Below are 13,072 nucleotides of genomic sequence, written 5' to 3'. Positions count from 1 at the left end.
AGCACGCCACAGTTTTAAGATAATCATTTACCTAATGCCCAACATAAATACATTTTAACGAGAAAACTATTGAAGGGTAATTAATGGAATGAATGACCCACTGTAGACCCTTCAATTGTTCTAATAAGGAAAGTGGTAATTGTGTAATATTCCAGTTACAATTGTAATATTTTTCTTAAAAAAAGAGACTTCGAGGGCCTTTTTATAAAGCGGCTGTAAGCCCAATGCGAGCATACTACTCGCTAAAACGGAAGTACCGCCGGGCTACAGCAGCAGCCTTGCGGCAGTTCCCAGCCCAGACTGCGCCATTTACGCTGCTACAAAAATATTTTTGCAGCGCCAGTGTGTACCTGGCAGTAATCAGGCAATTTTATAACAATGTGCAAAACCTAATTGGTTAAGCCAATCAGTGCTGATAATTGCCACTTAAAAAGCAATTATTGAAATTCATTGGCATAAATTAGAATTTAAGCACAGAACGGATTCTATAACGTGCTGCATGCAAATGCTACGTTGCAAAGGGGCGTGGCCATGGGCATGGAATGGGCGGGTCATCGGCATTTCTAAAATCTATGGGAGTTAATATAAAATACACCTGGTCCGCAGCATTTACACCAGGTTTTTACTTGACGTAACTGCCCGCGACTAAATTTAATCATGCAGACGGCACTCGGCATATTCTATAAACCGTGAGGAAAGTTAGGCTTATTCTATAAAGTATGCCTAAATTAAGGCGTACTTTATAGAATGTGCTTAGGCAAATTTTATTTTGGCGCCAAATTTTTAGGTGCGATATATAGAATCTAGTCCTTAGTGTCTATTCTTTAAGGTTTGCCGGACAATAATTAGTACTTTGGTATCAAAAATATGTATTTCAGAGCCTTAAGAAGAGTGGAGATGGGGCAGAAAGAGTCTTGGTCATTGTGCAACAGCAACACCTAGTGGCTATGCTTAGGATGCACAGACACTGGAGCCATGGTCAAGAATGTTACTGTAACGCCTGGAATAGCTGGGAGGGGAAAAGTACATAAAACAGATCAAATGCTAGCAAATGAAGACTCATGACACTGTGGGGTCCTTTTACTAAGGTGCGCTGAAAAATGGCCTGCGGTAGTGTAGACGCGTGTTTTGGGCGAGCACAGAATCATTTTTCAGCGCACCTGTAAAAAAATGTCTTTTTTTAAAATTTTTGCTGAAAATGGGCGTGTGGCAAAATGAAAATTGCCGCGCATCCATTTTGGGTCTGAGACCTTACCGCAAGCCGTTGATCTAGCGGTAAAGTCTCACACGGTAACCGGTGCCCAATACGTCAATTATTTTTTTTGAACGTACGCCAAAAATGAAATTACAGTAAGAGCCACGCGGTAGCCGGACGGTAACTCCATTTTGGCGCATGTTGGGCGTGCAGAGATGCTTACGCGGCTTAGTAAAAGGGCCCCTATATTCGCAGTACAGGCCTGACTGAGCTAGAAGCCCAAAAGAACCAGAATAAGCTGCCAAGCCAAAAGAATTAATAGGTAGGATACATTATATTACTGTTCTTACAGAACAAAAGACTTTTTTTTTTTTTTTTTGCACGTGTGCTCAGCCCAAAAGCTAAATCTGGCTACAGATTCATAGCCAATGTTACATTTGAACAGTGTTATCACATTACATTTGTTTCAAATCACATTTTATTGTTCTATTGCACATTCATCCTGGTAAAATCAGGCAATTGCTTTCTATTCGTTAGCACTTCAGAGATTAGAATTATTAATAGTGCAATTCTTTCTATTTGCATGTAAGCATTCGAAGAGTTGTATATATTTTATACACAACTAGCCTTTGGCTTGTTTGTCAGAAAATCCTTGGTATCAATCATCCTGTCACCTTCACATATGTTATTTTGTCAGGAGCAGGTACGACACGACTTGAATCCATCTTGAAGAAGACGAGCTGTCGACCTAGAGAAAATATCAAGTTCAAAGTCAGTAACCAAAATCTTAAATATGATGCTCTTTAAAAAAAAAATACTGCATTTACTTTTCCTTGAATCCTAAGGCCAAAATTATTGGAATGGATTAAGCCTTATGGCATCACTTAACACAGCAATACAAAAGCATGAAGCCGCGGGAGATCCGGAAATTGTAGCTGCAGCAGAATCTCGCTACGGTCAAGGCTGTTTCCTGCAGCGGCTCATAGGCAGATTCTGAAGGAAGGGTGGGAAAGGTTGGTTGCCCTGCCTACATGCTGGATTTGATAGATCACTCATCAAGGAATGCTTCAGTGACTTCTCGATCCTACCTTAACCTGCACTATCCAAGCTGCAAGTCTGTTAAATATAAATTACTCTTTTCCTCTTCCTTCTCTTACGTCAGCCCAGAGTCTTGGAACGGTCTGCCTAGATGTCTAAAAGAGATTGACGACCACCAGCTTTTTAAGAAATCCTTTAAAACATTTCTATTCGAGAAAGCTTATCCAACCAAATCGCAATAAGTCCTCACCTTCATCTACTTGACTTCACCTTTTAAACCACCAACTGCATCAACTTCGTCATGCATCCTTTATAATCTTCATGTTCTACCCATTTTACTGTCTTTTTGTATCTGTACCCTCAATGAGTTGTAACCTTATGTAACCCTGTAAGCCGCATTGTGCCTGCTCTAGTGGGAAAATGTGGGGTATAAATGTACTAAATAAATAAATAAAATTATGGGATCCTTTTACAAAGACACACTGAAAAATGGCTTGCGGTAACGTGTAGCCACGGGTTTTGGGCGCGTGCTGATCCCATTTTTTAGCGTTCCTGTAAAAAAGGCCTTTTTTGTGTGGCCGAAAATGGACGTGCGGCAAAATCAAAATTTCCATGCGTCCATTTTAGGTCTGACACCTTACCGCCAACCCTAGACCTAGCGGTAAAGAATCTGGGCGGTATTGACCTACGCGTGTCAAATGCTGCTTGGTGTGGGTCCGTTACGTATGCCAGAAAAGAAAAAAAATATTTTTCAGACGTGCGCCAAAATTGAAATTACTGCAAGGGCAACGCGGTAACTCCAATTTGGCGCATGTAAAAGTAAAAGGGGCCCTATATTTGCATTGAAAGCAATTTTTGATTGAAAACACAGCATTTTAAACAACCTTCTCTCACATACCTAACACTTGAGAGTCATGTGAAAAACACAACCAAGAAGATGTTCCACTCAATGTGGAAATTAAAAAGAGTAAGACCTTTTTCCCCAAGAAACGTCTTCCGCAACCTGGTACAATCAATGGTACTCAGTCATCTAGATTATTGCAATGCACTCTACGCTGGCTGCAAAGAGCATATAATCAAGAAACTTCAGACAGCTCAGAACACTGCAGCTAGACTCATTCGGTAAAACAAAATATGAAAGCGCTAAACCCCTACGAGAAAAGCTGCACTGGCTCCTGCTCAAAGAACGCATCACATTCAAAATATGCACCCGAGTTCATAAAATCATTCACGGAGATAGACCAGCCTACATGTCAGACCTGATAGACTTACCACCCAGGAATGCGAACAAATCATCCCGTACATTCCTTAATCTTCACTTCCCAAAACGTAAAGGTCTTAAATACAAACTAACACATGCGTCAACCTTTTCCTACCTGAGCACACAATTCTGGAATGCGCTTCCGCGCAACCTAAAAACGATCTATGAACAAGCTAACTTCCGAATTCTACTGACGACCCATCTCTTCAACAAGGCATACAAAAATGATTAACAAATATGAACCCCTGTACACGTATCCAGAACTACCTCTACAATATTTGCTTACCAAACTACTATCATGTTTTTTCATCATCATGTCACCCAAGATCCCCTGCTATTACTAAATGTATATTTTCTGTATAATTCTTAAATATTAAGCGTTTCTTACTATGTTGCTTGTTAAAATACTATCATGTTTTATCATTATCATGTTACCCAGAATCCTCTGTTATACTAAATTTATACTTTCTCATGTATTTTCACTATTCATGATGTATTGTAAGACACATTGAGCCTGCAAAGAGGTGGGAAAATGTGGGATACAAATGCAACAAATAATAATAATAATACATATTTCTTCTACAGCAGGAGTTCCTCAAATCCAGTGCTCTGAGGATTTCCACAATGAATGCGTATCAGATCTGTTTGCGTTCACTGCTTCCACTGCATGGAAATAGACCTCATGCCTATTCATTTTGTGGTATTTTGCCTGTTACTGCACACTAAGGGGTCCTTTTGCAAAGCTGCGGGAAGCAGTAACGCATGCTTACCACAGCTGGAAAGGGCTTAGCCTCTGGACATGCTGAGGTGTCCCACAGCAATTTTACAATGAGGGGACATTCTATAAATGATGCTTTAAAAATCGCTGCCATAAAACCACACAGTCAGCGTGATTCTATAAATTATGCCTAAAGTTGGGCGTAGTTTATAGAATACGCTCAAGCCCTGTTCTTGCGACTAAACTTTAGGCCCACCCGTTGAGGCCACCTAAAACTAGGCCTAAATAACTACAACTAAGTTATTTATTTGTCACATTTGTATCCAGTGGTGTGCTGGAGCAGGCTCTCGAGAGTCGTTTGTTAAGTTTTTAAGAATTTTGGGAGCCAGTTCTCCATGGGTACTTTAACAAATGGATCCCAAAATGTGGGCTTGGGCCCCTCCTGAATTCTCTTTTACTTTGCTGGCGAGAGAGAGCCCCCTGTTAACAATTTACCAGCACACCCCTGTTTGTATCCCACATTTTTCCACCTGTTTGTAGGCTCAATGTGGCTTACATAGTACCGGAGAGGCGTTTGGAGACTCCGGTGTAAACAAATACAAAGTGATGTTGTGGTAAGATAAAGTTCACGTGGACAACCACACTAGGGAATCGTACAACGGAAGAGTTGTGTTATGTCCATTACGTTCTTTCGTTCTGTTATGTTGCAAAGAGATCAGGCATTTATGTTGGATCGGTAGGGTATGCCTTTTTAAACAGGTTAGTTTTTAGTGTTTTCCGGAAGTTTAGGTAGTCGTTCGTAGTTTTCAAGGCTTTTGGTAATGCGTTCCACAGTTATGTGCTTATGTAGGAAAAACTGAACGCCTAAGTTCATTTGTATTTGAGTCCTTTGCAGCTTGGGTAGTGCAGATTTAGATACGTTCGTGTTGATTCAGATGGGTTTCTAGTTGGTAGGTCGATCAGGTCTGTCATTTATCCCGGAGCTTCACCGTAGATAATTTTGTGAACCAGAGTGCAGATTTTAAAAGCAATGCCTTCTTTGATTAGGAGCCAGTGTAGTTTTACGCGGAGGGGTTTTGCACTTTCAAAGCGCGTTTTTCCGACGATAAGTCTAGCTGCCGTGTTTTGAGCTGCTCTCTGCACCCTCCAGCAGCCAAGAATGCACCCGGGGGGGGGGCTTGATGCGCTGGGGAGGGGTGTGTGATTGCGCTGGGGGTGTGTGTTGCGCTGCACCCTGGGGGGACGGACGCCGTTGCACCAATCTGCCCCGAGTGGCAGCCGACCTAGGATCGCCACTGGTTGTTGCATCAGCTTTACAGGTGCACCTCTTCACTCCCCCACAAACCCGGTGTCCCCTCCCAGCTACCGCCCCATGAATAAGGGCTGACCAAGCTTCACCACTCCCACTCCTGGCTGGTTAAATAGCTCTTAGCAAACTAAGCGCTAATATGTAGAATGAGATAGCCAGTTATCTCCACTGACCATTAGCGCTGTGCAACTTAGCTGGCTTAGCATGAATATTCAGCGCTAAACCGGCTACGTTGAGCGGTTAAGATAGGACACTTAAATAGCAGGTCTATCTTTAAGCACTATTAACTGGTTAGTGCTGAATATTAACTTAGCCGGTTAAATCACCATGGCTAAAACTGAAACTGGATATTCAATGAAGTTACAAAGTAGTAAATTTAAAACAAATCAGAGAAAATATTTCTTCACTCAATGTGTAAGTAAACTCTGAAATTCATTTCCAGAGAATGGAGTAAAAGCAGTTAGCTTAGCAAGGTTTAAAAAAAAAGGTTTGGATCATTTCCTAAAAGAAAAGTCATTAAGCCATTGTGGCTAAAGTTAGGACAGCCTTTTTGCTGTCCTAACTTCTGTTGCTTACCTAACTGGTTATCAATCTGAAAATGACCACTAACCAGTTAGGTCCCAGCTCCATCCTTGCTCCACTCATGAACCACCCTGGCACTAATAGGCCAGGACACGGCTGGTCTGTGGTGATATTCAGTAGCACCACCTGATTAAGTACCACTGCATATCACCACTTAGGCAGTCAGAAGTGCCTGGTTAAATCGCTTTGAATATCAGGTGACATATGTCTGATCTTCAAGGCCCTTAAAGGAAATGGCCAGAGTACGCAAAGAGACACCCACCAAGCCTTTTCCAGAATCGCCTCCACACTCCCAGAAAGGCTTTGCTTAATGCAAGATTATCTTTACTTCACGAAGGAGGCAAAACAGGGGCGTAGCCAGATGACCAATTTTGGGTGGGCCTGAGTCCAAGGAGGGTATGGAATTTGCCCTCCCCATTCCCCCTCCGGTTTGCTCCTCTATCCACCACTCCCTGCCCACAAACCCCAAATATTGAGCTGGCGGGGATCCCCAAACTCTGCCTCCTTCTCGAGCAGCCAGCACTCTTCAAAACAGCAGCTAGCAGCACTTGCCTCAAACTGATGGCTATCATTGCTTTTGCATGTGCGAAAACTGAGCATGTGCAGAAGGGCTGGTCTCAGCGCCAGCTCAAGGCAAGTGCTGCTGGCTGACATTTGGAAGAGAGCTGGCTGCCTAAGGAGAGAAAATCTTCAGCTGACAAAGTTTGGGGGATCTCCAGCTGGGGTTACCGTATGTCCGGATTTACCCGGACATGTCCTCTTTTTGAGGGCACGTCCGGGCGGGTTTCGCCAGTCCGCCCGTTTGTCTGGATTTCTAAACGGGCGGGCGGCGGGCCTATCCTAGCCTCCCATTACTTACTATCTACTGCCCTGGTGGTCTAGTGACCTCTTTGGGGCAGGAGAGAGCCCCCCTCTTTCCTGCCCGGAGCGCTGCCCTTGCCCTGCATCCTGTTGCTGTGACGGTCTCGGGATTCAAAATGGTCGCCGAGAATTGAAGCGGCCTCGCGAGACTTCAACTCTCGGCGGCCATTTTGAATCCAGAGACCATCACAGCAACAGGATGCAGGGCAAGGGCAGCGCTCCGGGCAGGAAAGAAGGGGCTCTTTCCTGCCCCGAAGAGGTCACTAGACCACCAGGGCGGTAGATACTTACTACTTACTTACTTACTAAGGGGAGGGGAGGTGACGGGGGGGCAGGGGAGGGGAATATGTGACAGGGGGCAGGGCGAGAATGCGAACGGGGCGTGGCATGGGCGGGACATGTGTCCTCATTTTGAGAGGACAAAATATGGTAATGGTCCAAGCCCACCCATGCCCACCTGTGGGTACGCCACTGAGGCAAAAGCTTGACTCTTCTCCCAAGTTGTTAATTGAAAAGCAACTAGCTAGTCACACATATTGTAGCAGGACTTGTTTATCCACGCCTACTCTTATCTTATCTGTATATGACCCTCCTCTAACTGTATTCTATGCTGTCTATTAAGTAGCATATATGGTTCTCATTTTCACAAGAGACAAATGTCTCAAAAGCGGCAGATGGACTTTTTCTTGCAAAAATGTCTAAATTGTAATTTTCGAAACTCACAATTGGGACATTTTACTTCATAGTTTGTCTAAATCGCACGGGGGAGGCATGTTGGAGGTATGCTTTGGGCGGGACTTGGAACGGAATAAAATGATCCAGGGCAAAAAGGATGTACATTTTTGTCTAGACCTCTTTCAGTCATGACTAAGGGGATCGTTTATTAAAGTGCACTAGCATTTCTAGCTCGTACTAAAAGTCAGCTGGCGCTAAGTGCTGAAACGCCGGGCTATATGCTCAATCTGATTGACCTTCCCACCACAAACATGTCTGAAACTTTGCGAACTTACCTCAACCTACATTACCCCAATTGCAAAGGAATCAAGTATAAAACATATTATGGAGCCAACTTCTCCTTCTTAGGCAGCCAACTCTGGAATGCCCTCCCCAGCCCCATCCGTTCAATCAGTGAATATCTTCCCTTCCGGAAATCGCTAAAAACCCATCTGTTCAAGCAAGCCTACCCAAATGACCCAAACTAACCCTATGAACCCATCTACCAACACATATCCAAGGAACGACGACAATGACCATCAAATTCCCTATCCCGTACCCCATCTCCCTTCTCTTTTAGCATTCTACTATACTTAACTTATACTCTCTCTAGCAACACTATGAGGGGCATAATCGAACAGAAACGCCTATCTCCATGGGCGTTTATCTCCGAGAACGGGTCCGTGAAGGGGCGGACCGAATGGTATTTTCGAAAAAACATGGACGTTTATCTTTTTTTGAGCTGGGCGTTTTTGTTTTTCAGCGATCATGGAAACCGAAAACGCCCAGCTCAAAAACGAATAACTCCAAGACATTTATTCGTGGGAGGGACCAGGATTCGTACTGCACCGGTCCACCTCACATGCCAGGACACCAACCGGGCACCCTAGGGGGCACTTTTACAAAAAAAAAAAAAAAAAAAAAGGTAACAAATCCCCCTCAAAACCCACTGCCCACAAGTCTACACCATTACTATAGCCCTAAGGGGTGAAGGGGGGCACCTACACGTGGGTACAGTGGGTTTGGGGGGCAGTTTGGAGGGCTCCCATTTACCAGCACAAGTGTAACAGGTGGGGGGGGGATGAGCCTGGGTCCACCTGCCTGAAGTCCACTGCTCCAGTGCCCTGCATACTGCTGCCAGGGAGGTGGGTATGACATTTGAGGGTGAAAATAAAAAGTTGTGAAACGGCATATTTTGTGGTGGGAGGGGGTTCGTGACCACTGGGGGAGTCAGGGGAGGTCATCCCCGATTCCCTCCAGTGGTCATCTGGTCATTTAGGGCACTTTTTGGGGCCTTATTCGTGGAAAAGTGCCCTAAATTCTCGCTAAAAACGCATATTTTTTTTCCATTATCGGCGAAGGCGCCCATCTCTGATCGGCAGATAACCACGCCCCAATTCCGCCTTCACCACGCCTTCGACACGCCCCCATCAACGTTGTCCGCATCCGCGACGGAGTGCAGTTGAAAACGTCCAAATTCGGCTTTTGATTATACCGCTTTATTTATTTTTGGGAGATAAACGTCTATCTCCCGATTTGGATCACAATATAGACGTTTTTCTCTTTCGATTATAAGCAGGTATGTAACCCCTTTTACCATGTAAGCCGCATTGAACCTGCTTTGAGTGGGAAAGCGCGGGGTACAAATGTAATAAATAAATATATTCCTATTGGCATCTCAGCATTTAGCACTAGCTAAAAACACTAGGGCACCTTAGTAAAAGACCCCCCCCCCCCTTAATGCAGAAAAACATGAGACGGTGACAATAGATAGCAGCTCGATATTATAGCCATTCCTAAAAAAGCAGCAAGTTAATGGAGTAACCTAGAGGTCAATGCAGTCCTGATTACGTCAGGAAAAGGTGCCCTGACCAGCTGACCACTGGAGAGATTAAGGTGTGACCCCCATTAATCCCCCATGGCCACTGACCCCCTCCTACCCTCCAAAGGTGTGACAGTAGATACCAGGCTCTATGATAGGAATGGCCATAACATCTGAAGCTAAGAAAGTTGATGGAGTAGCCTAGAGGTCAGTGCAGTGCTGATTACGTCAGGAAAAGGTGCCCTAACTGACCAGCTGACCACTGAAGAGATTAAGACGTGACCTCCATTAATCCCCCAGTGGCCACTGGTCCCCTTCCACCCCCCAAAGATGTGACAGTAGATACCAGGCTCTATGATTGCTTCAGATGTTATGGCCATTCCTAAGAAAGTTGATGGAGTAGCCTAGAGGTCAGTGCAGTGGACAATGAACAACACGACCCAAGTTCAATTCCCACTTTAAGTCTTATTTCAGTACAGATATGTGAGCCTCCTGGAACATAGAAATACCTCCTGTACCTAAATATATAAGTGACTTGCAAGCCAGAAGGTTATTGTAGTTCCTGGAGGTCTCACAATACAATATGAAGGGGTTTAGGTGGGATTTGTACCTGGGTCCCTTTATGTGACGTCCACTACACTGACTACTAGGCTGCCCCTCTGAATTGCTGGGATGTCTGTGTGGCCAATGTAGAGGAATGCTGCCAGACAGACGTCCCTACGGTTTATTTTTCTATTTTCTTCTCTGGGACTTTTTTTTCCCAAAAATGATACTTACAGACAGTGGCGATCCTAGGTCGGCTGTCACCCAGGGTGGATCGCTGCTGCGCACCCCCCCCCCCCAGGTGCAGCGGCGTCCGTCCCCCTAGGGTGCAGCAGACACCCCCCCCCCCCGGCACAATGACACCCCCCTCCCCGACGCATCAAGCACCCTCACCTGGGTGCATTCTTGGCTGCTGGAGGGTGCAGAGAGCAGCCACACGCCTGTTGACTCCACTGGTTCCCTCTGCCCCGGAACAGGAAGTAACCTGTTCCGGAGCAGAGGGAGCAGGGAACCAACGGAGCCAACAGGCATGTGGCTGCTCTCTGCACCCTCCAGCAGTGTGCACCCAGGGCGGACCGCCCCGCCCTTCCTACGCCTGAGGAATGTGTTGAGCATGAAAATATCTAGCTCAAAACATTAATCGAACCACGTTTTCTGGTTCGCTTAGGGCTATGAGCTACACATTCTGTTTGAGACATTTTTGGCAAAAAACCTCTCAATTCAGACTTAGATGTGATGATCCAAGATGGCGTCTGGGAGGGATGTGCGAGAGGCAGCTTTAGATTCGCCAGCAGAAAACCTCGAGTGAGAGCCTTCCCTATTGTATTATGGGGAAGAGAAAAGGCAAACCCAGTGTACCTTCCTCCACAGTCCGGGTGAACCCCTCTGGTGCTCGACAGACGACACTGGAGGAGTCGGGCTTGCTGACACGGAGGATCCAGGCTGGCGTTTCGAAGGGTCCGATGGAGACTTCGGATCCTAGCGTGGAGGGTGTGACTCTTAGTCCCCCTCCGATGGCAACACCCCCGCGACCCGGAGGAGAATTGCTGGCTATGGTGGGACAACTGACGAGTACTCCTGGAAGTGGAGTCCCTGCAGTTAGTAGTGGAGACCCCATGGCTACTTTGTCCCCTTTTGGAACAGCTTCGCAGATAGGCGAGACACCGCAAGCTTCTTTGCCTGAGCGGATTCGGGGCAAACCCTCCGTGAGTATCGGGGAGATAGTGAGACCTTCAGTTGTAACAATGGACTCCATTTGGGAGGCGATACAAGGCTTAAACAACACGTTACTACAAGTTGCAGGATCCCTGCGAGGAGATGTGGGGGAAATTGTCTCAGGCTCAAATTGATTTATCAGGTAAAGTGACTGAGCCAACAACCAGGATGGAATTCCTAGAAACAGAGGTAAACTCCACAAAGTCTTCTATTTTTAGCAGTTATAAAAGATAACTTTCAAAGGGAAAAAAATTGAGTATCTGGAGAATCAGCTGAGGAGGTATAACCTTCGTCTTTTGAATTTTCCTAAGTCCCCGCTTATTCCAGCCAAAGAAATGTTGAAAAAAATACTTTAATGAAATTTTGGGCATCCCCCCAGAAGCATTTCCTCCATTGACTAGAGTGCAATACATATCTGGGGCTGGTATTGGGAATTTGCAACCTCCTCAGACTGACTTAAATTTGACACAGTTTCTGGAAAGCTCAATGGAAGTTATCACAGAAAGGACTACTTTACTGGTATCGTTTGCTCTAGAACTGGACCGTAATAATGTGTTTACATTTTTTTTCCGTCACATTTCCACGCCTTTCCTGGGATCAAAAATTCAACTTTTTCCTGATCTCTCTCGAGAGACACAAAAAAGAAGAAAGGATTTTTTTATTAATGAAAACAAGGGTCCTACAATTGGGAGGGACCTTTAACTTAAGTTCCCCTGTAAATGTAGTATTTCTTTAGAATCCACAAATTATATCTTTTTTGACCCAGTGAAGCTTACAGAATTTATTACTAGTAAAGAGTAACGTGATGTAAACCTTGATCAATAACGCTAAATCGGCTACGCCGACCTGAATTCTTGTCCCTCCTTTGTTTTGATTAATTTCCTTTTTGTATGGTTAATTTGAGTTCCTAACTTGGATCGTTTAATGTGGACTAACAAAAATCTTTATTGTACCTGCTAGATTTATTTACTATATTAGATTTCTTAAATTCTAAATTTGTGTTATTTGACATGAATGTAAATGTTAAAAACTGATTAAAAAAAAAAAAAATTCAGACTTAGATGTCATATTGAAAATGCCCCTCCATAATGTGGATTGTTATTTAAATTATGTTTACTGCTGTAACTGTTGATTGCTATATTTGGCTTAATCTTGTTGTACACCGCCTTGAACGAATTTCTTGGAAAAGGTGTTAAATCCTAGTAAATAAAACAATGCATAACTAGCTTGCAAGGTTTCACTCACGCAATCAATCTTTCCACGCATTCCAGAGTTAATATATGACTGCCTAGACGCCTCTCACAGTTGTTGAGCTGGAAGGTATTCCAGTATAATCACTAAAGCACACACCGAATGTTAGTTGGGGAATAATGGAATGTGTTCAGTATCGCCTGATGTTTAACCTTAGCCTACCTTCAGTGGCGTAGCAAGGAGGGCTGCCACCCGGGGCGGTTCGCCGTTGCACCCCCCCCCTCCCCCGGGTGCAGCACGATGACACCCCTCCTCAGCGCATCAACACCCCCCCGACCCAGTGCCTACCCTCCTCAGCTCCCTCCAACCAGCTGAGCACCCTACCTTTAAATAAATTTCGGAAGCCGTGGAGAGGTGAGGCGCAGCGCTTCGCGCCTGCAAGTAAAGAAGCGAGGATCGTCATCGGGCCTTCCCTCACGCTGTCTGTCCCGCCCTTGCAGAAATAGGAAGTTGCGTCAGCAGAGGGCGGGACAAACAGCATGAGGGAAGGCCCGATGACGATCCTCGCTTCTTTTACTTGCAGGCGCGAGGCGCTGCACCTCGCCTCTCCACGGCTTCCGAAA

General features: G+C 45.1%; 1 protein-coding gene across 1 annotated transcript in view; it reads right to left on the bottom strand.

The window, feature by feature from the left end:
* Positions 1-1,275: 1,275 nt before the first annotated feature.
* The window catches only part of PKDCC (protein kinase domain containing, cytoplasmic), a 126,745-nt gene continuing 114,948 nt past the window's right edge, over positions 1,276-13,072 (bottom strand). The window contains exon 7 of the mRNA XM_030194609.1: positions 1,276-1,943. Coding sequence (XP_030050469.1) covers positions 1,858-1,943 — 86 coding nt within the window. The 3' untranslated portion in view covers positions 1,276-1,857. The remainder of the gene's footprint in view (positions 1,944-13,072) is intronic.

Source organism: Microcaecilia unicolor, chromosome 3, assembly GCF_901765095.1.
Source record: "Microcaecilia unicolor chromosome 3, aMicUni1.1, whole genome shotgun sequence".
Taxonomy (NCBI): Eukaryota; Metazoa; Chordata; class Amphibia; order Gymnophiona; family Siphonopidae; genus Microcaecilia; species Microcaecilia unicolor.
Note: the sequence above shows the minus strand (reverse complement) of the source record. Positions and strands in the feature narration are given on the sequence as shown.